Source organism: Leptonotus elevatus, chromosome 7, assembly GCF_054856555.1.
Source record: "Leptonotus elevatus isolate MCC_2025b chromosome 7, RoL_Lele_1.0, whole genome shotgun sequence".
Taxonomy (NCBI): domain Eukaryota; kingdom Metazoa; phylum Chordata; class Actinopteri; order Syngnathiformes; family Syngnathidae; genus Leptonotus; species Leptonotus elevatus.
The window spans coordinates 4,159,362-4,186,863 of record NC_141245.1 but is presented as its reverse complement, the minus strand read 5'-3'; the positions used below and the strand labels follow the sequence as shown (position 1 = coordinate 4,186,863).

At 37.8% G+C, this 27,502-nt stretch overlaps 2 protein-coding genes across 5 annotated transcripts; both read left to right on the top strand.

Moving 5' to 3' along the window:
• Positions 1–1,455: 1,455 nt before the first annotated feature.
• On the top strand, positions 1,456–16,399 carry LOC147170410 (POU class 2 homeobox associating-factor 2-like). Of its 3 annotated transcripts, XM_086081084.1 has the most exons (6): positions 1,479–1,602; positions 3,662–3,762; positions 8,440–8,479; positions 8,994–9,122; positions 9,207–9,289; positions 15,812–16,399. In XM_086081084.1, exons 1-6 carry the CDS (start codon positions 1,593–1,595, stop codon positions 16,217–16,219), a joined length of 771 nt encoding a protein of 256 aa, XP_085937210.1. In that variant the 5' UTR covers positions 1,479–1,592; the 3' UTR covers positions 16,220–16,399. The 3 variants fall into 3 exon arrangements, with proteins under 3 accessions (XP_085937211.1, XP_085937210.1, XP_085937209.1); XM_086081083.1 differs by having other exon boundaries at positions 8,994–9,289; XM_086081085.1 differs by lacking the exon at positions 3,662–3,762 and having other exon boundaries at positions 1,456–1,602; positions 8,994–9,289.
• A 2,800-nt stretch (positions 16,400–19,199) lies between these two features.
• pou2af3 (POU class 2 homeobox associating factor 3) lies at positions 19,200–24,034 on the top strand. 2 transcript variants are annotated; one of them, XM_086080895.1, is made up of 5 exons: positions 19,200–19,374; positions 21,094–21,194; positions 21,437–21,488; positions 22,193–22,515; positions 23,529–24,034. In XM_086080895.1, exons 1-5 carry the CDS (start codon positions 19,368–19,370, stop codon positions 23,880–23,882), a joined length of 837 nt encoding a protein of 278 aa, XP_085937021.1. In that variant the 5' UTR covers positions 19,200–19,367; the 3' UTR covers positions 23,883–24,034. The 2 variants fall into 2 exon arrangements, with proteins under 2 accessions (XP_085937021.1, XP_085937023.1); XM_086080897.1 differs by lacking the exons at positions 19,200–19,374; positions 21,094–21,194; positions 21,437–21,488 and adding an exon at positions 21,879–22,127.
• Positions 24,035–27,502: the final 3,468 nt, after the last annotated feature.

Below are 27,502 nucleotides of genomic sequence, written 5' to 3'. Positions count from 1 at the left end.
AGTATAGTTCAGTTGTATTTAACTTTCAAGTAGACTATAATACATATGCATTTAATCTTCGCAAATGGTTTGTTGTGAATGGTTTTAATGGTTTGCTTTTAATCATTGATGGATGATTTTTATTTGACTTTAATGTGCAGTACATTTTAATTGACTCATTATATATATTTTTCTCATATATTTAAGTGCAATGTCAGTGATGAACCTGCATAATGTTACAGTGGCAAATATATTATTACATAACTGGCGTCAGGTTGAAACCTTGTATCTCCCAAACAGTCACTTTTCAAAAGACCCCAAAAATGACATTTGTTCAACCATTAACATTACATCATCAAAGAGAGAAAGCCATTTTCAACACTTTTGATTGGTAAATAACACCCACATGTGTGGACTGACCAATAGTATAGATTTTTTTTTTATATGATAAATTACTACACTCTAAAAAGGGCCAACTTAACTAATTGCTTCAATTGGTAACACACAATTGAATTAAGTAAACAAAGTGAAAACATTAAGTTTAATTACCAGTTCATTAAACTAATATATTAACTTTGGATTAATTTAATTCAAATGTGTGTTACAAATGAAGCAATTCATTACTGTTTTTTTTTTTTAACGTGTAGGTTTCAGCCCAACTCCAGCAATATCCATTTTAGGAATAAATAAATAAAAAACCTGCCTAATTTTTCATTAACTTAAACTTTATTAAGAACTTAAGTCTTATGCCCCTTATGTTACTGTCGTTTTAGGTGTAAAAGGTTTGAGAACCACTGGTCTGGTGTGCTAGAATTTCCTCAAAAACAACAACAACAAAAATTTACTTTTTATGTTGTGTATGTTAGGCAGCTCACTTGGCCTCTCAATCAGAAACGAATCAACTAATCAAGCATAACATTCAAATGTTTTTTTCTCTCTCTTTGCAAGTATGTAACTTTTAAAATTCAGACAAACAATACTAATTATATTTAATCCCTTTTCCACCAACCATTTACAGAAAAATAATAAAAATGTTTCTCTTGCAAAGTTTGTTCATCTAAGATTGAAGACTTCAGCTGTGTTTCTTCTTTCTCGATCTTTGGTTTAGTTTGTCTTGAGATTCAGTACTAACGTTTGTCCGTTAGGTCCACAAGCTTTTCCTTCCAAAGATTCAGTGAGAACAATTTTCCTCCTAGCACCACTCAGCCCAATCCTATGTGACATCACCCTTAAAGAGCATTTCAAATCTGTGTGACATGGTGTTAGTGTCATTTACAAAAATATGGTCACATACCAACCTCACTGCCGTGCAAGCAATGTTTCGAACGCAGAATCTTGAATGCGGATGCAAATAGTTAAAAAAAACGTCCTTTCCAAACATTTGCATTTAAACAAATAAGTTTTAAAAGCTCACACTTCAAATGTGCAGTGATGAAGTAAGGTGACATGTTCTACGCGTCCCTGCCCTCCTGACGACGTGGTTAAAGCACTCACGGGGGCACACCACTCACTATGGTGCTCAACATTGCTATTCAGTAAGACAAAAGAACTGTACAGCAGAAGAACAGAGTGGCCTGCCTGCGTGTGTGTCAGACTGAACTTTGAACGGCATCATGGACACTGGTAGGCAACTTCTACTTCTATTATATGCATGTAATTTTGCTTTATGGTTATTAATGTTTGGGGCAGAATAATTTGTGTTGTTGTGTTTGTCGTTACGTGTTGGTTATACTTGTACATATACAAATTATCTATTGTGTGCATGTATTTTTTCATAATTATATTTTCTATATTAGAACTACATATTTGGGTCTTGTCTAAAATATTGTGCAACATTTTATTTCTTTACTTCAACCCTCTCCATGTCTAATATTCAAGTTCCAAAAATATCTATCTTTATTAAATTACATTTTTAAATAAATGCCATACAAAATTCCATTGTCATGTATGTTTCGGCTAGCATTTGCATTGACCATACCAAAGACAATTTCCATGACATTTACACATAACTCTCAATTAGTTATCAATTTACAGTACAGTATATATCTAAAACTGTGAAACATTTGTGGCAATAAACACGTACTGTATATAAATACCCGAGACGTCAAAATTGCTTCTGCATTTGGATCAGGTGTAATTGTGTGTTTTATCTAGTTCTGGGTCTTTTTCCTTGCTGATTTTGTGTATGATGTGATGTATGGATCTACTTTTTGGTAACGGACACCTTGAATTTTCCCTTTGGAGATTAAATCTTACCTCCGGCTGTCCATTTCAAGGAACTCATGGTTTTAGCGACGCCATATTATGTAGTGTAATAAATGTCCGGTGTTCCTATCTTTATGTCTAGCCTTGTATTTGCCAAAACAGCACACCTGAAATCCCCCATTGATTTTAATGTACAGCGCCATATTGGTCGTTGTATGTGCACCCACAAGCTCCCATTGAGATATATGCAAGAATTTTGTCATTGATTAAAAAAAATTCTGTCGTAGTGACAAAATTGGCATGACTTTGCGGAGCTAACAGCTAAATGCTAGTGAGGCCTGTTTGTCTCGACTACACGACACACACGTTATGACCGTGCAGCTTGCACTAATGGCAGCATTATCTGCATAGCATATACATTTATAAGCGCACATGAATAACAAATGTGCATGGTCGCTGCATAGTCGCAACGTGTTCGCAGTCTCGTCAAGACAAACGGGCATCGCAAACATTTAGCTTAGCGATTAGCATCGCAAAAATTTAGCTCGGCGGTTAGCATCGAAGAGTCACAACAACTTTGTCGCTACGAAAGACAAGCTACTTAATTATACTCTTATCAACGGTAAATCTGAGCCACTGCAATGTTGTAAAATCGTCATTAATATAAGAAAACACAGTAAAATAGCAGATTCACAACCAGCAAAATAACGCTAGCTGGAGTGTCACCAGTTTAAGAAAAATATCCACTGCCTTTATGGTAGCATTATTTTCATACCTTTTTCTTATTTCATGACTCCAACTGATGTCCACGGTCACTCACTGGCTAAATATTGTTGGGACTGCATCGGATTTTAGCTTCTTCTTAGCTTATCCCAATAGCGCTGCTTGTAAGCTCTCCTCGTAGCAGGATTCAGCTAAATGGTCCTCGCAAACTACAGAATTCCGGCCAAACGGTAAAGTTCTCACAGAGTGTCCAGTACCCAAGTTATGAAGCCACTGTTCCGCTATCAATTTTCGTTGAGGATTAACAGGTTTAGGCACACAAAAGTAGTGCTTATCTCTTTTTTCCGTTTGTTATTTAGACATCCATCCATGTTGTCTCTGGCAGTTACTGTTAGAGGTCCGGTTTTGTCTATCAACAAATTTGACCAGAGTCGTATATAGAGAGAGTTTGGCCAACACGGTTTCAGCAGGGTAACAAGATAGCGTCCATATGTCGCCATGTCAATCACAGCAATTGACGTCACGCCACCGCCCCCTAGGCAAATATGGCTGCATGCATGAGCTTCAATGGCGTCTCGAAATGATATGTCCTGCGACCTATTACAAGCTTTTCTTTAATACAACCAGTTGTAACCAAAACACGTTTGGATTAAAATTTTCTTCACAAACCACATACATTTTCCTTCCGAACAAAACAGGTACACTTTAATAAAGTACTTATCTACCAATCACACTGTTTTATTGCCCTATGTAGAATATTCAAAGAGAGTATACCAGGGCGTCCGAGTCAAGCACACAGTCAAAGACCTGCTGGCAGAGAAACGATCCCGACAGACAAATGGTCCAAGATACAGTGTAAGTAAAGTACAATATTCTAAAAACCGCTTTGCTTTTGTTCAAAATTGTTTCCCCTCTCTGTCCAAACATCAAGACCACAGTTGACATTCTGCTGGTGGCCTTTTAAAAATCTCGCCTTCTGTTGATGTTCATGCTGGTTATGTGGACTAACGATCCATGGTTGATCCATTGTCTACCCTCTGAGCTTTCTTTGCTTACAAAAGCCGTCAAGCTCTTGCAAAGCCAATCTGTAAATAGCTAAGCACGGTGCTGAGAGGATAACAAAAGAACACTCATACAATGCTAGCAATGGTGATGCAGCCATGCTTTCCAAAAACCCTCTGTGGGGTGGTGGGGGGAAAGGGTGGACGGGTACCTGTACCATAGAGAGACAGTGAAAAGCTGGTGAAGAAGGCTGCCTATGCAAAGTTTGAGCCATACACACCTGCGGCCTGTATTGTGCCGAGCCTTGCACAGGCCACAGACAACCTCTCTATTGTTGCCTAACAAACACACAACACACATTCTCACTTGCAGTCAGGCTTAGCTTTAGACGTCGACATGCACAAGCAGGACTGTTTTTTCATCCAACCATCTGACAGAATGTTGTTGCAGGACAGTGTTTGTTTTTATGTTGGAGTCAGACAGTCACTAAATTAATATGCCTTTTATTTACGTACACGTGAGACACAAGTGAGAAAGGGCACCGTGGTTAGGCATGCGGTTAGGCCTCCCAGTCCGAATTGTGGCTTGGACCTTTCCATGGGGAGTAGTATTCCAGTTTCCTCTTACATTTCAAAAGTAAAGACAATAAATTGCCTTTAGGTGTGGATAGGGTGACCAGATTTTCAAAATTACAAACCGGGATATTATAATTTCACTGAAAATCAAATGTGCAATAAATTCTCACCAGAAACTACAAGAAATGTAATTGCTAGTCAATCTGGTGACACGTGTTTGTCTTAAAAGCTAATGCTAAATGCTGACTTGGTTAACAGTGCTAAACAAGCAATGCACTCATCATTATCCACCATTTTTTGTTTGGTCCTGGCAGCTATTGGAAGCTGACTGTATCGTTTACCTCATGGTCCCACTTTGTAACATTAGAAATGTGCCACCAGAAACGCTCGACACGCGTTGCTATTGTGAGGGTTCGCACAAGGTCGTAATGTTTCGTTCTCAAAACAGTTTTGATGGTTCCTCTAAACATGTTAAAAATGATAAAAAGATGTGCCGTGTCATATATAATCCACCTCCATTATAAATCTCTCCTCGTCCATGTTCGCTGCAGTAAATTACGCGTTAAGCATTGTGACGTTTTGCTGACATGATTGCGAAATAGGATCTGGCAAGTATTTTATTCTGAAAAGTAACCAGAATTTTATGTGAAACTGCGTCGGTCTGCCTGTCCCGCTCGATGTGTTCTGTGCTAGCTTGCCATTTGACGGATGCCGACGAATGCGTCGTTCGGCAAAAATAGAAAATAGGACCCGGTGTAATTTGAACAAGCTGATAGAATGGAAACGAATCGGCTGCGCCGCAGGAGCGGAGACGCAACGCACGCACATGCGGTGTAATCCCGGGGTTACCCTCCAGGTTAGGGACCATCCACAAATCACATATTCCAGGGTGACATATGTAAATTGTAAATGGCGGGACAAATCACCATAAAGCAAACATAAGGTTTTGGGGGGGAATTAATAATGTGATGTATTACACTGTTATCACTCTGTTGTCCCTGAAAAAGTAAAATACTGTATATGTCTTCTATATTTGATGCACCACATATGAGTGCCATATTTGAATGATTCAAAAAAAATCTCCAAGTATACAGTATTAAAGAAGGCTTACAAAATCAATTCATGAAAAAGAAAAATCTAATCTCGGCTCTCAATACTGTGGGTTGAAACTATGCCCCACTGAATAGGGATGCTACTTTGTCTTGCAACTTTCTTATGTCCACACAACCCTACAAGTTGGTGCTGGGAAATAATTGTACATCTGCTGAAAGCCACCAGTGGTTGGAATATAGCCCTCTGGGTTGTGGTCACAGAGTCTCTAGCCATTAGTTAGCTCAGGAGCTAACAGGCGTAATTAACAACAGCTCGGTTCATTTAGTTTTGAACACAAGTTTATTTTTTGTTATAATAAACCAAGTACCGACAACCTAGTAGAATTAATGTTAGCTATGTTATGAGAGGTTGGTTGGAAATACAGGAATACTTTTTTTTTTTTTAATGTTCTCTAAACAGTTCAATGGTCTTTTTGTCACAAGGAAATTTTGAGCATGAACTATTATGATTGTTTAGAGAACGTTTAGGAAACGCTACGACCCTGAACTTGAAATCAACATTTGCAAGCGTCGCAAATGTTCGTTACTCAGTAGGATACAGGTTTAAATGTATGTCATAACAACGTAATAAAACATTATGTGATCATATTAGTGCGCCTAACAGTTTGGCCAAACAAGCAAGTTCCTGGTTGGTCAATTTACAGTGTCTATTTAGACCAGGGGTGTCAAACTCATATTAGCTCAGGGGCTGCATGGAGGAAAATACATTACCAAGTGGGCCGGATCGGTAAAATAATGGTATATAACTTAAAAACAATTGCCGTCAATTATACCCAGATTTTCGCTATTTGCTGGCCAGCCCTAAATTACGGAGCTCAACTGTAACCATATAGTTCCAAAAAATAACACAAATGCAAATGAAACGCGGTAACACTTTGCCTGTATGAGTTCTGGATGTGTTAAATCGACCTATTTTGCATTTATACTGTTCCCAGAATGCATTGTGTGACACAGTTAATGAAGTTATAAGGACGTTAATCCTTGTCATATGTTTTTGTGTTACTAGTTATTGAATTTGTGTCATATTAACACTTATATGTCAGTCTATGATTTTTATTTTTTTTATTTTTTTAAACAAACGGTAACTTTAAGTTGTGTGTTAAATAATGACATCCAGGACGATTTCGTGTACAAGTTGCATTGCTCATCTGAGGATTGCTTGTGAAATTATGAATTTATATGTTTCGATTGTAGCCAGCTGGTTAATTGGTCAGAAATTACAATATATATATTTTTACTTTACATGATCGTCTCGCGGGCCAAATTAAACCTCTTTGCGGGCCTGATACGGTATGTTTGACACCCCTGATTTAAACCAATCTATCTGATAATTGCTTATACAGTTTATTAGAGTAGTGTTAGTTGCATGTTTTATCAATTTTTTGTCAATGCTAATAAAACATATTTATTTTTATAACTGCCACAGGTGGCCATAGTCATCTAATAGGAACTTTAAACCAATGTGGTTAGGTCTTCTTAATAGTGTATATTCTATCCTTTATATAAGGTCAAATACGATGGCTAAAGAGCATGCCAACATTTGCGTGTGTGCGGGTATTTGGTCTCCAGTTTAGTGCCTTTTCATTTCGCTGTTTACTTTTATGTTTACAAAAGATGACACACAGACACATACAAGAGTACTACAGGTAAAGCCATCCATGCCTTTATGTCCGTTTATGCCATCCGTTATCCTTGAGAATAAAAGGCCACTGAGAGTGCAGAGCAAACACTGACCACAGTGTTGTGTGGCTGAGTGACTGGGGACAGGCTATAGTTGGAACTTTTATGGATGTAGTCTTTCCAAACAAACACTTTCAAATAGCAAAAGATCACACATTCGGGATGCAATATAAAAACCTTAACTCTATGTAAGATATGGGAATATTGCCATCATCAATCTGTTCTTTTTTACATAGTATTGTTTGGGTTTGTTGTACTTTCTAAAGAAATGATGGCACGTAACCAGACAGCCACACACGCTGTCTGAACTCAAACATGCTGATTTTCATACTCAGCCTTCAGAGATGCACTGAGCCGTACCTGGGCCATAAGAGGAAGTCTTAGCATTGGCAAATCACATTCAAATTCTGTCCTCAAAATTTGCTTGCCTCCCAGCCTACATGGGCTTAATATTATCAACTCTTTCATGTTGGCAATATGCAAACAAGAGAGCATATCTCATCTTTGCCCCATATGTTGCTAAGGCTGTCAAACTGACACATATTGCATAGAATATTCATTACAATTTAAATTCAAGTTGAAATGACCACATTTTATTTTTTCAAAAGTATGGTAACTTGTCAATTCAAATTATTTAATTATCTCAATGCAGTTTCCATATGGAACAGGTATATCAACCAATAAATGAATCCCACATGATCAAGCACTTTAACAGACAGCAGATATGGTGGTGTTATCATTATGGTACAGTTATGGAGGTCTATTATCAACTCCTCCTATTACTACTACTACTACTACTTTTAACCAAAATATAACAATGTAATGGCATACAGGAAGCAGTGACTCACTCCCCCCCCCCACTTTTGTTATTGCTTTGTTCTCAAATGTCTGAAATACATTTTTTAGCTAAATACTAGCCTAATTAAGTCAAACTTTGCATGCTTCCAAATTAGAACAAAAGATACATGTGACTACTGTAACTAAATTCATATCCTTTAATTTCTCTTGATTGTCTGAGATAATTATAGACCTTGATTGGAGTTCTCTGTTAATTTCCATGGAGTTCTTTGCTTAGTACAAAAAAATAATAATGTTGCATGCTTGCTGTCAATAGACAAAAAGTATTTCAGTGTCATTCATGTGTATTTTTTTTTTCTTAACAGAGTGGCTCAACAAGTCCACCTTCTTTCGTTCAGATGTCAGGTGAGGAAATTTATCCTTTCAGAAAAACACAACTTTAAATAAATGAAGGACCAAATAGACTGTTCACTTTATACGCACCTGCCACAAAATATGAAGAGAACAATACTAATGTTGTTTATTATCGTTGTAGTTTGCATTCTGCGTCATTCTGAGAGTGGTTTTTAATATGTTAACATCCGCATGAAGCTAAACAACTGAAACTAAAATGATTAGCTGTTAATCAGTCCGGGATGTACCTCGTCTCTTGCCCAGTGTCAGCTATGATAGGCTCCATCTCACCTGTGACGCTAAAGAGAACTGGTGCTAGAGAAATTGGATGAATAAAAAGACGAGAAACACTTGTCTAATTTGTGAAATGAAATTCTACATTGAAAACCACAATGACGAACATATTGCTAAATGAATATCATTGAGTGATATTAAGGGATGTTTTTAGGTGGAGTGCGTTATAACAGTCTCATATAAGCTTTGAGTAGATAATGAGTCCATCAAATTGTACCACTCTTCCCTACAGGATCTCATATGTTACCCGGCTACTACGGCATGAGGCGTTCTTTCATGTCGGATTCAGACTTTGGTCCATCTTCCAAGCAGTTTTCACCAGATGTATACCCATCCACCTTTGGAGGCAGGCCACTGGGCTGTGAGACATCTAGCTTATCTCTCATTGACACCTACTACCCTGACGCTTTTAGTGAATACCGCAACACCACCACCACCTTCTCAGGCTCTGGGGGAACTTTCCTGCCTTCCTCAGCCCTATCGTCGCTTTTACCTCCCTTCAGTGGCGAGTCATCACATGTATACATGGTAGGAATCTTTCTGTGAGTGTGAATTTAGTAGAGTTCAAGTGCGGAAGCCAACAAGCGCCATTTTGACAAAATAGAGCCACACCTACTAGCACACTGCCTATGAGGGTATCATTAAAGGGGAAGTCAACCATAAGCATTTCTTGACAATATAATATGTTATATGTGACCTCACTAGTCTAAACATGACATTTTGATTATTGCATTTGTGGAATATTTATGCAGCAAAATCGAGCCGGTTTGATCCATCTCAGTGGGTGACCATTTTGCCACTTGCTGTCAATTGAAGCATCACAGTTGCTCAGGGCTTAGGCAACGACCAATCACAACTCACCTGTTTTCTGTAGCTGAACTGTGATTGGTTGTTACCCGAGCCACTGTGACGTCATTCTCACTCGACAGCAAGTGGCAAAATGGCTGCCTTGTGATATTGATAAAAACTGCTGGATTTTGCTGCTTTACTCATATTTCACTAACGCAATATTAACCAAAATATCGTATTTAGACTAGTGGGGCTGGATAGAACATATTACTGTCAAAAACAATTTGGGGAGTTAACTTTCCCTTTAAATGTTGCATTTCCTAACCCTGCAAAACCAAGTAGCTCCAATGAAATATTTAGAAAAAAATGAAGGTTTAATTTTTTAGACAAGGGCCAAACACATTTCCATTTCCACTGAAGTAGTCACAAGCTCATGTAAGCGCTAGAAAAGGTTAATTCCCCCCCCCCCCCCCCAAATATCTTTACAGTAGCCTTTTTATTTGACCATTTATGACTGAAATGTCTTCTAATTAGTAGATTAACACATTAGCTGTTCACAATGGGTACTCCTGCAAGCCTCTGACCAATAGTTTTCAGACTGGGTTCGGGTTCGAATTTCCCGCACCCTATCTGCGGATGTGATGTAATGTGTGCCGTGTGTATGTGAAGAAGGGTATGTGCAGTTTCATTTTTCATCAGCAGGTGGCAGTAGCGATTTTAAATTGAATATTCTACTTTCAGTAGCTTTCAGGTTAATGGTTAGATAGAGAACATGTAGTTAATTTTACACTTGCCTGTTATTTTTTTATTCTCAAAGGATGATACTTACCATTTCAGTGTAATTTTATAGTTATATGAACATTTTGGACTTATGATGAATGATATCAAGACAGTGTTTCTTAACCTTGTTAGAGGTACTCAACCCCCACAAGTTTACAGTTGTATGTGCATTCACCCCAAAAAAAATGTTTTCCAAATTCAAGACATAGTAATATATACTGTACATGTAAATCCATATTGTAAATATTCATCTGACCACTTTTCTTTTGCTCCACGCAATATGAAGATGACTGAGATGACATTCTCAAAATACCACGGACAAATCCCTAAACTACCTTACAATTTGTCTCAACTGAATGGCATTTCTCATTGCTTTCATCAAATTGCCAATGTCTTAGAACATGTCTCAATTGCCTCAGTGAATCGGTGCTAATGGTTGTGTACATTTAGCCTACAGTTAGCACAATCTGTTGACATTTAGCAAATTTTCCAAATGAATCTATCTTGCTGATCGAGCTGGATTAGTTGTTTTTCAGTTTAATGGCTATCATCTCCGAAACATGTCAGCAGAATTTCAGTGTGTAAGTCATAATCTGCAAAATCATCTGTTCAATTGTCAAAATTAGTCCAGCATATCACAGGGGATCAAAGTAGAGGATGGTTGAGACATTCACGCCGTTTTTTTCCTCGCTGCATTGCAAAGGAAAATATCCGCTGCGATGTAGATGAAAACCTTTGGCCAAACAGAGAGCAGCGTATGGATGCCCAAGAGAATGAGGATGATGGCCAAGATGGGGAAGGCTTATTGAAAGTGAAAGTGTTACAGTAGTTGGTTCTTCATTTACGCTGTGTGCGAGATATGATTTGGGTTATTAGTTTTTCATAAATATACAGAATTTGGCTTACACTTTCTTTTGTTGCACTTTAATGTGTAAGTAACTTTGTGTGGATAAAAACTGTGAGTATGTCAAACCGCAAAGTTTTAATACTGCTTTTGTAAAATCCCTTTTCCCCCTCAGTTTTATATATAATTGTATTTTGTTAGCTGTTGTGAGAAAACATCTAATGATTTTGACTTGTGGTGCTCACAGAATGCCAAAGGGACGATGAATTTTGGGGGCACTGACTATTTGTATGACATAGAAATTTTATTTTGACACATAAGTGAGCTGTTTTGGGAGAGATATGAACTTTTGCAGATGATCCAAAGAGCTGTGCAAAATTATCCAAGTTCTTTTTGGCAAAAGAACTAAGTGAATGCAGATGAGCCAAAGCAATTGAGAAGGATCTTTGCAGTTGTGACTGTGCCGACTCTTTGTTTGGGAAAGGAACTTAGAGTGAAGCATGTGTGAGCAGTTTTGGGATGGATATGTGCTTTTGCTAATGAACTGATAGGTTGTGCTCAAATGTAACTCTGTTTGGCCAAATGAGCTTGCAGTTTTGAAAATGTCATCTCAGTCTCAAGAAATGTGCCAAACCTATGGAGAAAAACTGTAATACAAGTTTTTAGCTTTAACGCTACTGAACTCAAACATTTCAATTTTGAATCGCTACTGCCACCTGTTGATGAGAAATTAAACTATGCACACTGCTCTATAGGAATTTGCCCAAAATATCTTTATAATAAACTTTTTTTGTGGGGGGGGGGGGGGGGTGGACAATTAATGACTCAAACTACTTCTAATTAATAGATTAACACCTTAGCTGGTCACAATGGGTACTCCTGCAAGTCTCTGGCAAATAGTTTTTAGACTGGATTTGAGTTCAAATTCTCCGCCCTCTGTCTGCGGCTGTAACGTCATGTGCACGTTGTGTACGTGAAGAAGGAAGTGTGCCGTTTAATTTTTTGGCTACAGGTGGCAGTAGCAATTTAAAATCCAAATTTCTGCATTAAGCAGCTTTAACCTAAAATCAGAAACAGAAAAACTAAACTAAAATATAGTACTTGTACTTTGATGGCAGATTAAGTGGAAGAGGGGAGACTTGTTGGATCATTATTTATAACATTCTTCACTGACAAACATGTTTTTTGTTTTTGTTTTGTTTTTAATAATTCAAATATCACCTGGCATTGGGTTAGAAGGCATACATTATTGAACATTGAACACTTATTTTTATGAACTCTAAAGCGAATAATGTATATATATATATATATATATATATATATATATATATATATATATATATATATATATATGGAACGTGAAAACGTTGCAGCAGTTGGGCGATGTAAACGCTATCACATAATCACAAAGGAAAGCAATGGTGGTGATGTCAGCAAAACAGCAGTTGCTACACTGAGGGCACATTTGGCTCAGCCAACATTGAGCAGCGGATGGAAGGTCCGTCTGACGGCCAGTCTGATTGGGCTGGAGCAGTGGACAGTGAATGTGAGCCATGCATTGAAGGCATTTAAAAGGGTAGACAAGACTGGGCATCAGGGACATGTGGGGTGCACGTGGTTGTAAACTTGATTTGACGGGAAATATCTTTGAAGCCAAAAGGAGCAGAGAGAAATGGAATATTGTTTGTCCTACCATGTCAGCTAAAAACAAAAAGTGGCAAATATGTTTCAAGTTCTACATTTTGTTACAAAGCTCTAATTTAAAAAAAGAAAAGAAAAAAAAAGCTGAACCCGAATGGGGGGAAAAAAAGCTTAAAATGAGTGCCACCGCTACTGTGTCAAAACAAAATACGTTGTAAGTGGCCTGGAAGCACCGGTAGTCAGACTTAATGAAGAAAGGTAGTCTTTCGGGTGTTAACACCCCAAAAAACAACTGAATTCCGTTTAAAATAGCATTACCATGATGAGATTTTACATCCCAGAAGTGTAGTTGTTAATTGGAAATGGTGCTTCCTATAGGTGCTGGAGTTCATCTGCAAAAAAAAAAAAAAAAAAGGAGTTTATTTTATTTATTAATGAAAAACAAAATCTGAAAAAAATTATTTAAATGAAAGAAAATGAATCTCAAAGTACTGGATGCTGCAGTATTTTTCTGTTACGGTGCAGTTCTAATTAGCTCTTGGGCCCACAGTACATCAACCGCGGTCCTCGAGTACCCCTATCCAGCCTGTTTTTCATGTCTCCCACAGCCAACATAGGTGTTTCAAATTATTAGCTAATCAGCAAGCTCTGCATGAAGCCTGATAACGATCCTCAGATGTGTTGGCTGAGAGAGACATGGAAAACAGGCTGGATAGAGGTACTTGAGGACCAGGGTTGAGAACCAGTGCATGGGACTAACATTAATTTCCTTAATCACAATGTTCAAATGTGTTGCGGCTCCAGACAGATGTTTTGTTATACATTTGGCCTAAAATTACTCTTTTGACAATAAAGGTCGCTGACCCCTGCCACAGGGACTCTTTCCAATTTATGATAGAATTGATGTCTTAAATCAGGGGTGGCCAAATTCGGTCCTTGAGAGCCCCTATCCAGCCTGTTTTCCATGTTTCCCTCCTTCAGTGCAGCTGAATCTAATGTCCAGCTCATCAGCACGCTTTGCAGAAGCCTGATAACGATCCTGATCATGAATCAGGTGTGTTAGTGGAGAGAACATGAAAAACAGGCTGGATAGTGGCTCTCGAGGACCAAATTTAGCCACCCCTGTCTTAAATTGTTTGAACAATCATTTGTGTCACCTGTTTCTTTGTTTGACTTGACAGTAGGTGTCTCACTGTACAAACTCTGAAATGTTTTCTGGTGGACCTTCCACATTCGTACCTTTTACTGTGCAGCAAGTTTGTCTTCTCTGCTCCTTCTACATGGAGCCTATTGTAAAAGGACTGTAAATTAACAGAATGTATCTTTTGAATGACTTTAAATCCAGACTGAGAGGATTTCATGCAAACTTATGTTATTTCAAAGTGTTTTGAAACTGTAACTTCTTACTGACAAGTATGCCATTTTATTTGTGTTGGAACTGTAACTTCTGCTGCCTTTTGGTCAGGATTCCCTAGGAAAAGACATTTTTAATGTCAATGGTATTTTCCTGGTAAAATAAAGGTTAAATAAAACTGTTTTAGAGACCTGGATGAGTTTAAAGATGATTTAATAATGTTGTACACTTTTCTGGGTTTTCCTTTTATACATTTGTAAGGCACACCCTATTATCTTCATCAAACATGGGCGGTGCTCTATCTCAGTGATTTCAAACCAGAGTGTCGTAGCACACTAGTGTGCTGTGAGATCAGCAGTGGTGCGGTGAGGAAATTACCCAATTTTACTCAATTTGTCAGAGAAGTATTAATAAAGACAACACATCTTTATTCATCGATCTATGCTAGCAACATATAGTGAAATGCAGTCAGAATAATTACACGCTCTTCCGTTAATCTGTGTTGAAGCTACTTTAATATGAACATTTTGAACAATGAATTCAGTGATTCCTATATGTGCCACTAGAGGGAGCCTGCATACCGCTTGTGGTGCTTTGTAATGCTGTCACTATGGATTATTTTAAGAATCGTTAATCTATCAATTATTCAATCGATTAGTCAGATTAATTTTAATTTGCATTAACTCATTCACTGCCATTGACGGCTATAGACGTAAAAAATTCATTTGAACTATTTCTATTAGTTTCAAATTGTTTCCACTTTTGTTAACAAGAATATGAAAACCTAGAAAAAAAATTATTGTACATTTAAACAGATAAAAATGTGATTAGTCACGAGTTAACTATTAAAGTCATGCGATTAATTACAGTTTAAAAATTTTATCGTCTGACGCCTCAAATTTTTTTATATTTTCTTTTTTGTTTAATTATTTAATTATTTAAACTCAAGATTAATCACAAATTTTATATCTGTTCTAAATGTACAATACAATTTTTTTCTCTAGGTTTTCATACTCTTGTTAACAAAAGTGGAAAAAAATGTGAAACTAATAGAAATAGTTCAAATTAATTTTTTACATCTATATCCGTCAATGGCAGTGAATGAGTTAAAGTGTATTACAAAAACTTTTTTTCCTGTGATTACTGTTTATTATCTAGTGAGGTCTTTATTTCGTACTTCGTCCTTCGTATAGTGATTAAAGAAAGAGGGATTTATTTTGTACTATGTTATCAGTTCATTATTTTCCAAAGTAAAAACAAATGTTTGCAAATTTTATTTTATTTTATTATTTTGATTAAAAACAGAAGATAATCAGTCTTTTTTCATGAAAGACTACAAAAATTAGTGAACCATTACTGTTGATATGCTGAAATCAGATATTTTTAAATAAAAAAATGGCACCAAACGATTACTTGATTATTAAAATAGATGTTGATTAATATGATAATGGATTACTTAGTCGATTCATTTTGACAACTTGTGCTTATACCACACTTTGAGAATCCGCACATCCATTTTCCATACCGCTTATCCTTACTACTGAACTAAACCATAAGTGAGCCCCTTGTTGATGTGGGCTCACCAGTGTTTTATGGGCCTTGTTGGGAAATGTTGGCCTTAGTCTTGTTTTCTCGTCCTCAGAGAGACTCATGGGAGCAGTCGATTCCAGAACCAGTTCCTCAGGTGGATGATCTCTGTCCAGCCAACTTGGCTTCTGTCACAAATCCATCATCCTTGCCCAGCCCGGAATCCCAAGGGAGCCCCTCCCAGCCAAGCCAAGGTCCAGGTTCCAGCAGCCAGTCCTACACGCTGCACTCCCTTGAAGATGCGCACTACCACCTATTAACCTCCAGCAACTCCTACTCAGCTCCGCCCTCTTCCTTCCCATGTCCTCCCTACATGAACAACGATTTGGCATCCAAGATTATCACAGAGGAGGCATCGGACGGCCACACTAGTCTCCCTCTCAATATGGAGACTCACAATTCCTGGGATAAGGAGGACGGCGTGAGCTGCTGGTCACCTTATGAGCTCAGGAGGGCCTACTGACTGGCTCTCACATGTCTGAGTTTGAGTATTTTTAAGGAGAAAAAGATTTGTGACTCGGATCACAGGGCAAAGTGAATGGACCTTATCTTAATTACGCACTTAGCCCCACAGTGACAAATTTACGGAAGAGGATTAGGGTCAGGGAAGAGAAAAAAAAGGTTGGCAGGATTCTGATTTAATTTCAGAATTCTCACTTTAATCTCAGAATTCTGACTTTAAAGTGAGAATTCTCACTTTAAAGTGACAATTCAAGTGAGAATTCTCACTTTATTCTCAGAATTCTCACTTTAAAGTCAAAATTCTAACTTTAAAGTCAGAATTCTCTCTTTAAAGTGGGAATTGCAACAATTCTCACTTTGAGGTCAGAATTCTGAGAATAAAGTGAGAATTCTTACTTTAGAGTCAGAATTCTAAGAATAACCAATTCATTTACTGTTTCCTTTGTTACTAATGTTGGTAGAAAATTTACTGATGTAATGCAATGAACAATTCTTTACCTGCGGCAATACTCGTGTGTGAATATTTTTGTATTTCTGTTATTTTGTGTCAATGATAATTGCTTGATTAGTTTTGAAACAAAAAAATGCAAGTTAATTTTTGACAGAAGTGGTGAATGCTTTTATGGTTTACATTGAATGTGTAAAAAGGGGTCGGATTAAATTAATTATCTTCTTCCCACTCCCATTCAGGCATCTTGTTTCAACATTTAATATTTACTTTTCTTTATGTCTTTGTTATTGATGTTGTCTAAAATAAACACAAGAAAGTCAAAATTCTCATTTGAAAGTCATGATTGTGAGAATAAAGTCAGAATCCTCCCAATCTTTTTTTTCTCTTCACTGGCCCTAATCCTCTTCCATACAAATTCAAGTCTCCACAAAGTAAAAAGACAACAAAAATGTTGCAGTTTTACAATAATTCTTAGACGTTTGACAGGTCCAAGAAATAACTTATTTGTTGTGGATGATATTCAGCACAAGATTAAAAGTTAAAGGTCAAATCTTAAGGTTCCTGATTAAGAGGAGCCAATTTTTAAACGGATCTTAACATAATTTTCTGTTCTTTCATTTACACGTTGAATGTAGGAGGCCTACAGTTTTTGGACAATATCTAACACAGCAATACGCTAACACAACTGCTGCCCACCATCATCAAACATTTCAAAATATTCCCCTTTTCAGAACAAGAGCCTTGATGTTTCTTTGCATGCTGTCTAGATGCTGCAACTTCAACTCACTTTGATCACTGCTGATCAGTAACTGTTTTTTTGGGGGGGTAGTAACTTTCTGCATGTTAGGCCTACTGCCTGAGCAGATTTGTTATGATGATGATTGATGTCACCGAATATGAAAACATGTTTTCGAGGCTTTGAATATGTTGTAATGGTATGTGTGATACATATCTAGGTCCAGAATGTTCAGTAATTCAAAAAAGTTAAATTTTTTCTAGTGAGACCCATGGAGAAAAGTTAATGATTTATGTATATTTAGAATATACAGTGACTTAAAAAATTTGTTTATAGGCTTTTGTGATGTTAAATCAAATATATTTCTCTTTAATTGCGTTTAATGAAAGAGAAATACCTCAACGAAAATATTTGCAGCAGTGTTGTGCCTTAATTCTATCTGGATTATATCGGATATTTTATGCAAATGGTATTCGAGGTTCAATATGATGCATCATCATACAGTAGCAGATGACGTTTTATTAAATAAAACCGGGTGGAGATAATCTGTCTGAGGATGGGTTCGAGGGAAGACGATGTTCTGATTTTGACCAGCAAGGGGCGACATTTCATCACCTAAAGGGAGAGAGAGCGGTCGTCCCAGCATGAAAAAATACAGTACAGTGCATTAGATGATTGCCGGACAGGAGAAATGTAGGCTATACTTGAGAAAAAGTACAATAAATCATAAAGAGATAACTAAAAAAAAACCACATTGATTTCCCCTTAAAAATAAAACTATATTTTTTAGGCATACCAAATTTGAACACCTTTTCATATTTCCTGCAATACATCCCCCCCCACTGACAATAATTAAGCACTACTATTAATAATGACAGTAAAAATTAAATCAAAATCCCAAACTTGCCTCTGGTGCTACTATGGCATCATTGTATTCATATTGATCTCATGGCAATGATAGTTGTTCTATAAGAGCACTTTGCTTAATCTAAAGGATCATGCCACAAACACTATGGCATCATATTTATATATTATTAGATTATAAAACAACGTTTTTCCCTCTCTAGTTTGCAAAATCAACTAATATACAGCAGCAAGAGGGTCAATAGAGGATAAAACAAGTGGATTTAAACAGAGTCAACATGGTGTCTTTTATTTTTATTCAGAAAAAAAAGCTTTAGTAATTACACGGTATAATCAATAAAGAGCATAAGGGTGTATTTTCAATACAGAGCCAATTTGAGTGTGAAAGCCTTCATCGGTCCGACGTGGACTGGATTTGTTTCAGCTCAATGTGCACTTGCTGAAGGCCCGTGCATCCAAAGATGGCTACTGCCTTTTTGCCACGCCCACTCGAGTCCCAATTTTATCCTCTTTTTTTGATATTAAAGCCTCAAATGTGTCCGATCGCAATATTGACGCGTGGGTCGAGCCTTGTATATACGTGATCACCTATTAGAGTGAAGTTGCTGTCTTTAAGTTGCGCACAGACGCACTGTTGCCGCAGTGCTTAATGAGGGGGTGTGCTGCTGTCATCTTGCAAAAGAAGGATAAATGAATAAAAATACGATGAATTTCCCATCAAAATGTGAAATACAGTTATAGTATATTAAAAATGTACATATAGAATGGAGCAATTTAGTGTATTTTGCTGAAAAATCGATATAACTCGGTTGCCTCTGAATATTCAAATCGAAAGTAACGCGCAATCAAATCATTGTCAAATCATTGAGTTCTAGGGGTTTTAAATAGTAGGCATGGAGGGAGAAAATCCCAAACTAATATGTTCCCAGCTATATTACAATATTGTTGTATGCTCTGACGCTGCTCTAACAGATTTGTGTTGGAATTTTTGGAGACTTTTATACAATTTTCATTCTTGGTCATTGTGCTGAGGCAGAAAGGGACATTGAGGAGCCCCACGGGTCTTCATCAGGGAAACTTCTCATCATCTCTGTCGTCATGTCTGGTGAGTTTAGAGAAGGATTTTCATCAAGTCCAATCCACTTGTAGCTTTTTCTCCTGTTAAACACAAAAATAGATCATAAGTGATGCTTGAAATGATAATTACAGTACAAATTAAAGCATGCTGGGAACGTGTGTTTTCTCTTCACTTCGCAACTGCTAATTTCGTTCAAAGTCGAACAGATTGCCAAATTAACAAAAGATTACACATATTTGCATTTTGATAACACCTATTTTGTGGTTCATGAGGGGAGTCCTTTTTCATTCAAATTAACCTATGCTCATAATCGTCCTGGGCGTTGCAATTATGTATTATTTATTATTAGTGTGTTATTTGCGTTTTCAGAGCACAATTATATTAATTTTATCCAACAGCCATCAGGGGGGAAAAAATGAACATTTGGACAGTTTTCTTTGTCTTATGCAAACTGCCTGCGTAACAGGCGGTTACGACTAAACGTGTTACAGTGGGATGTGTCTGACGTTTAATTTTGGCCCTCTATTTGACGCGTTTAAAGACAAATCATGGACTAGCATTTAGATGTATGAATATTTATCAGATGGCGTTCCTCGTTGTCTGACGAGCGCCTTATCAAATTGGCATTCCCGTGTATTCTGAGCATTTGAACGAAAATCAGACGCACTTATGTAACGTTTCCCACTGGATCCTTATTCAACCCCTTATAGCGAATTTATCGACACATATTGCGTATAGCAACCGTGTACACGGTCGATTTGAATATATAACAGAGATCGAAGATATAGCTATTTGACTACGCGGCACATAAGTCTCCCACAAAGTACTCAATAAGACCACATTCCTATGGAATCCTCAAAAGTTTAGCGCACTGAGTTGTGTCTTCTCGCAACCATCAACATTTACATTATTTGTTTACATCTCAAGAGTTCACGTATCCGACTCGATTAAGGAATACTTCTTCCCCCGTTCTTTGTATTTTACGCGTACGCGGTGCGTTTATCTATTGGTTCCAGAACGTCTCGCAAACACATTGACACTTTAGCTCAGTCGGTTATCAATCCACTACACGTAAGAAAACAAATGTACACGTACAGTCGCATATTTTGTTCATCTTACCAAGGTTTTGTGTCTTGGGTGGGGTGCTTGGAAGCGCGCATCCAGCAGATCCAAGCGTGGAGTGAAAGTATTCTCTCGCTCCGTACTCGGAAGTACCACAAAGAGGCGCGTTGACCCGCAAAGAGCGCACAGGCTCACCCAAGTCAATAGTGCGCTATAAGGGAGATAATCCGTTCGCTTTTACGCACGATGGAAACCACAAAAAAATCGGAAAATAGAGAACAAGATATGCAAGAGAAATTTTTATTCATTTCTTTGTTACACAATTATACCAATAAAGAACAAGATGTGCAAATTCAATTTTTATTCTTTTTTATATATACACAATTTCATTTTTTTATTTTTTACTCAAAAAACATGACTTTGTATTGTATATCAGGTTGTTGTGTTAATTATGCGGGAAAACATTTTCGTGTTCTTCATATGAGAGTACAATAAACCAGAAGCAAATAAATATGCATACTGAATTTGTTATCTGGAGAGAAAAACAATCGGGTACGTGGGGCTCTGAGGAGAGGGCGCAGGGACCGTGCTCCATAGGGCTGGGAGTGGGTGTTTTGTTATTGTCCGTTGTTTGCTAAACAGGAGTGGCATGTTGTGTACACCCCCCCTGCCCCCAATTTGCAGATAAACCGCGGGTGTACCAAGGAGTGAGGGTGAAGACCACAGTCAAAGAGCTGCTGCAGAGACACAGAGCCCGCGAGGCCAACCATAAAAAAGTGAAAACGGTAATTCCACCCCCTTGTCAGCACATTAGTCATGCCACTGTATTGCCTATAGACTACATCAAGGGAAGAACACAAATAAACTTTACATGTAGCCTAAATGAATGAGTGCCCTTCTAGTAAAACACACCCAAACAATAGTGTGTACACTACTGGCATTGGCACATGTAAGCATGCAAAACACATTACACAAAAAAAAGAAGACATTCTTCTGTTTACATTTTTCTGTTCTCTCTGATATTCAGATATCTCAAGCTTGCTTGGATCTTCAGGCTTTATGTGCACCAACTATTCCAAGTAAGTCTGCCCAGCACAATCCAACTTTGCATAATAATGAATTACCAAGTGTAATCCAATGTCAAACCACTCTGCATGCATCTTACAAATGACCCTAATGAAACATCTGAAAATCTATGAATTCCATGGCAACCACGGACTGAGCCCCAAGACCAAATATACTCACATAAAAGGCCATGCAGATCATTGCAACAATTGACAAGACAATTGGAAGTGCACAGGGCTCCTATTTATAAATGTTGGCTACATTTGTGAAGCTGGTGATGTCGTGACATCACTCTCTTAAATTATGGTGCCATTTACATGTCTTCCTGGTTATTTACCAGAAGCTCTTACAACTGTCAAAAAGAGGTTGGAAAGAATTCTGGGTCTCGGCACACAGTTGCATGTAAAAGGAGCTAACAATTAAATTAAGTTTTTTTTATATTTCCAGTATCCAAAAGTGTCAGCTAGACCTGCAATTCTTTCCAACCTCTTTTTGATGATTTTGTTAACCCTTCCAAGAGCACAAGGGGATACCAGAAATGCTCCAGCCCCTCTTTCTTTTCTCATTCAGCTATATTTGGAAAAATATTCCCCGCCTACCAGCTAGATGTGTTACATTTGAAAGGGTGGGGACTGACTTTTTCACGCTGAAATGTAGGGCATTTCTTTTTTTTATTCACCACTTGCGAGTTTTAATTATTATAATTTTTTCAATACAGGTAGCTATGTGGAAGCCTCCGCCGCCCCTATCATGGACCCCGGCACCTGTGGCTCGACAGCCCCGCAGCCGCGCCCCTCCTCTTTCCCCGACAACGGGTGCAGCATCCAGGTGCAGGAGAGCAGCTTCACATGCAGCCAGCAGCCGTTCGGAGACATGATGGTGCCGACTGACTGCTGCAGTGGGAACGATATCATCAACAACAGTAGCAGCAGCAGCAGCAGCGATGGTTGCTACAACAGCTACGTGCCTCCCCCTTCGTCCTTCCCACTGCCCTGGAGCCACGGCCTTGCTTTTGACTCAGACAACTATGGCCACGGGCTGGTACGTTTGCACACTGACAAGCATGAAGAAACATGAAACAATTGTTAATCTTAAATACTACAACTGGTAGAATTAATAAAGAATTAATAATGCAGTTTATGCTATAGGATTTAGACTAGCTACCGTAGTCTTCCAAGTAGACTTTAATGATATGGACATTAGGGCATTAGAAGATAAGATACAGCTAATAGCAGTAGGTCGTATTCATATCTCAGGTAGCTAGCTCAATTTGATGACCACAATTAAATGATTTGAAACATTTGGCAGGTTCTCACTTTAATCTCAGAATTCTGACTTCATTCTCAGAATTCTGACTTCATTCTCAGAATTCTGACTTTAAAGTGGGAATTCTGATGTCATTCTCAGAATTTTCACTTTCAGGTGAGAAAGCGAGAATGAAGAGAATTCTCACTTTTATCTCAGAATTCTGACTTTATTTTCAGAATTCTCACTTTAATGTGAGAATTCTGACTTTAAACTCAGAATTCTGACTTTAATATCGGAATTCTAATTTCATTCTCAGAATTCTGATTTCATTCTCAGAATTCTCACTTTAAAATGAGAAAGAGAGAATAAAGAGAATTCTCACTTTAACATGATTTTCAGAATAAAGTCAGAATCCTTCATGTAAAGGACGATCAGTTTGATGCAATTCTAAAATAATAATTAGTTTTGCTGCAATTTCCTTTCAATGTAATCCAATCATGCTAACCTGTAAAATTGCCTCAATTTAACCTTTGTAGACTGATCTTGTTAATGATTTCTCATGATAATAATAAAAAGTATTGGCAACATGTTGGTGACTGATAAAGGTCCACCCTCAAACATGAATATTTTTCAGAGCATCTGACTGCTAAGTTTGCTTATATGAAAACAGCTTTGTGATGTGTAATTTTAACGGAATTGCGGTTCAAAGTGGGAAATGAGCGGCTATATAAACCACATTTTCCTTTGCGATTATCATGGTAGTTTTTGTGGTTTTGAACACCTCCCTTGATATTGTAATCTTTTAGGCTCCCTGCTCCTCACCGGAGTCACTTAAGATGTGCAGCCCAGTGGATCACAACAACTACTCACCGCAGGATTCTTTCTCCTCCTCTTCCTCTTCCCCCTGCTACAACTCGCCTACCAGGATGGAGTGCAAGTTCATTAGCTACTTGTCAGAGTACTACCACAGCCAGCACTGCACCCTTCAGGACTGTTACTGCCTGCCTCAGTGCTGGGCCAACCCGCAGGAGAACTTCGGCGCTCCTGAATACTCCCCTTACTACCCTCCCACAGACTATGCTTACCCCTGCCTCATGGAAGAGAATTATTTCAAGAGCAATTTTGCCATGAGCACTGAAATGTGTTATAATGTATTATGATGAGTTTACTCTGTAAGGATCTGCTTGTGCGTGCTCTAAGCAAGGGTGGAGTAACTGGAGTGGATACGATGAATGAATAATGGATAGATGAAGTGACTGAGTTTATCAGGCATTTTTTTTTAATTCCTCAGATTTATTTTCATACTCATAACGTTACCATTTTTAATAAAATATTAAAACACTCATTATAAGCTCTCAATTATTTTCACAGTTTACGCAAATTAACTTTTCAAGTGAAACAATGTGTGATGTGTTATTTATTAGGTTCCGGGTGCTCACAGATAAATCCAGTGCTTGGGGACTGGTAAAACACAATGACAGAATCAACACAAAAAACAGCATAACATATGTGATATGACTATACAAAATGAACAGGGAAATATGAACATTGGATCACATCATTTACTTATGTAACGGATACCAACTTGCACTGCATGAGTGTAGATTAGTAAAACTTCACTCCATGGCAGTGTGTCAAGTAATGAAATAATTTGTTACTTTAAGTAGAAATTTTGGCTATCTACACTTAATTGGAGTGTTTATTTTTCGGCAGTTTACCTTTTCTACTCCTAACATTTTCACGCAAATTATATGTACTTTTGACTCCTTACTTACCTCCTTAAAATAGCCTTGTTCTATTTCATTTGAAGGGTCGCCACACAAAATATTGACACTTAAGGACATTTTCACTTAGGGGAAATCTTACTTTTGTTGCTAGTGGCTTTGATATCAATGGCTGTAAGATGGGTTAGGTTGAGAGCACAGTAAATGTATTTATCCTGTACATACCTTATACCAGAAGTGCCGAAGTCCGATCCTGGAGAGCCCCTATCCAGTCTGTTTTTGATGTCTCCCTCCTCCAACGCAGCTGAATCCAATGATCAGCTCATCAGCAAGCTTTGCAGAAGCCTGATAACGATTTTGATCATGAATTAGGTGTGTTAGTGAAGAGAAACATGGAAAACAGGCTGGATCGGGGCTCTCCGGGACCGGACTTGGGCACCCCTGCCTTATATTCACTACTTTACAATGTGTCATTTTGTCAGTGTTGTCCCATAAGAAGATATTTATAAAAAACAATAGGAGCGGTGCACTCATTTTTGTCGGACACCGCATGTGTTTATATTTAATTGCTAGAATCTAATTCACTTGATAGATAAAGTAATACATGAAGAATATTGCATTCATACAATGACTACTGTTGTCAAGGTGATCCAACTCTTGGCTTGTTTGTTTTGTTACATTGGGGTGGGACTTAACGAATAAAAAACAAGCACTCTTACAAATATCTGTTACACATTTGTAAGATGTGCAGTCATGAGAAGAACATTTCAAATATGGCACAACTTTCCCACCTTATGTGTCTGAGCATGTTTATTAAGTATTGTGATTAATTCTTAGTCTAAAAAAAATAACAGTATCTACAATGTGTATTTTTTTTATTTGATTGACTCATGTTATTAAGAAGGTGTTATAAAAAAAAGTGCTAATGATTAAACTTAACTGACAATGAAGAGAGTTAAAAAGGCAAACGATTTTAGTATACAATATTTATATAACCGGTAAATCTATACTGTGGAAAAACAGAGAAAACAGCAAAGAGAAAGATGATTTGGTAGCTTGCGTAACAGCCAAAACTCACACCTCATTCCTGATTTTTTGTAGTAGATAGTTTTCACTGCCAAAGTTAAGTATTAAGAGATTGCTGGGCATGCACGTGCATGTGTGAAAACACGCACGTGTGTACGTACATTACTTTTCTGACACATGCCCTCACATGTGGAGGACAGGTCATGTTCATTCAAATGGTTTCTGTTGTGCTTATTTAACGCTCTTCTGCAGATTGGCAAATAGTTTCAGTACTTTTCAAACACAAAACAGAGAAAACATCAAATACAAACTGGCTTGAATTGAGTTTTAACATATGATTAATATTTTAATATATTAGGGTGTCAATCAATGGTTGTTTGCTTCTATGAGCTTTATGACTGAATGAGGACTTTGCCAAACGTTAGCTGGCATTGGCTCCTCAACAGGATAAGTGCTTCAGAAAATGGATAGATAGACAAGTTAAATGCTGTTTGTTAGTGACTGTGGAAAACCCATCATTGTGATGCGTCCTTGTTGGCTTAACTGGAAATGTAAATTCATTCAATACACTTTACCTCGGAAGACCAGTCATTCCTAGTCAACTGTCAGAAACAGTTCCACTCTTTGCCCTCAAAGCTGTGCTGCATCCTCTCTCTCCCGTTTTGCCAGTTGCCTACTAATGGAAATGTTGTTGGTTTTTACACCATAAAATGCACTTCACCACAGCTCAGTGTGCATCTGTACCAATGAAGACTGGGCGAGTCCCTGTAGCGTGAACACAGGCGCCTTGTATTCTCCATGCATGTGGGTGATGCAGGGAAGCTGATGTTTAACTTAGATTAACTGTAAATGCACCTGGCACAGTTGTTCCATCAATCTGCTTTTGTTACAAATAGGGAAGTCCCATGAATTTATGTTTCAATGGGACATAGCCAGTCCCTGAAAGGTGAAGTGATATTTCTCAAGAAGCCTTCCGTGTTTTACAATGGCGTATTAGAGCCACGTATGAATATATATTTTTTAGAGGGCGGGGGCAATATTCAGAGAAAAAAACTCGAAAATTTGCCACTTTATAAAGTCACAGATTTGCGAGAAAAAGCCCTCATAAACTTACGAGAAATACACGTAAGGTACTACTCGGATGCTTGTACCAATACTTTTCGGTCGGGTTCAATAAGGAGATAGTAATTGCTTTAGCAGAGATAAACCATATCATGTTAAGCATTCGCTCTTTCAAGCGTTGGGTACGGCCAGGGACAAAGACGCCTCGCTTTGCAAAGGTCCACACCCTGAGGATGAAGCATTTAAGTTAATTTGTTAAAATAAATATTTACTTGTACATTTATGGTTCTATAATTATTATTTACACATTCCTACATTTAATATTTTTTGTACAAGTAGCTAAGTTGATGTGTCGAAACTGCTGCTCTCCGTCATTCACTTGCATTTACCTAAAGTATGCTAGCTTCTGATTGGTGTTAGTCAGCTGATAGGGGATCAGGAATTGTTGTCGCTGCCGTGTATGACGAGTACATTTTAAATTAAGAATTAATCTGTCTCCATCCTGCCTTTTCATTTTATAAACAGTGTCCCATTAACCACCAACAAATCCTCACATTAGAGTTTCTGAGGGTTTTTTTCTCACAATCTGCCAATTTTTAAAGTTGCAAATTTGCCACTTCATAAAGTAGCAAATTTACGATTTTTTTCTTGCAAATTTGCCACTTTAAGTGCCAAACTTGTGAGTTTTTTTTCTCTGAATATTGCCCCCGCCCTCTAAAAAATATATATATTTAAATGTGGCCCTAATACGCTGTCGTAGTGTTTGTATATTGGAATTTCGTTATTAATTTCCATCCTTTCTTCTTCCAGCTACTTTTGGGAGTCTTATGAACCTGAAGACTTATTTCAAAAGCGTGTTCATTGACTGTTAACATATTGAATATTCTTTCATTCCTTGTCACTGTTGAACTATTTATTCAGGGAAAGCAGCTGTGCAAGCATGGTTCAGCTGCAACCCCCTCCGAGCG

Bases quoted from the DNA above. Each gene is read 5' to 3' on its own strand.
- pou2af3 (XM_086080895.1), top strand. The intron at 21,195-21,436 runs GTAATTCCACCC...TCTGATATTCAG, and splicing joins ACCATAAAAAAGTGAAAACG to ATATCTCAAGCTTGCTTGGA. The intron at 22,516-23,528 runs GTACGTTTGCAC...GTAATCTTTTAG, and splicing joins ACAACTATGGCCACGGGCTG to GCTCCCTGCTCCTCACCGGA.
- LOC147170410 (XM_086081083.1), top strand. The intron at 3,763-8,439 runs GTAAGTAAAGTA...TTTTCTTAACAG, and splicing joins CAAATGGTCCAAGATACAGT to AGTGGCTCAACAAGTCCACC. The intron at 9,290-15,811 runs GTAGGAATCTTT...TCTCGTCCTCAG, and splicing joins AGTCATCACATGTATACATG to AGAGACTCATGGGAGCAGTC.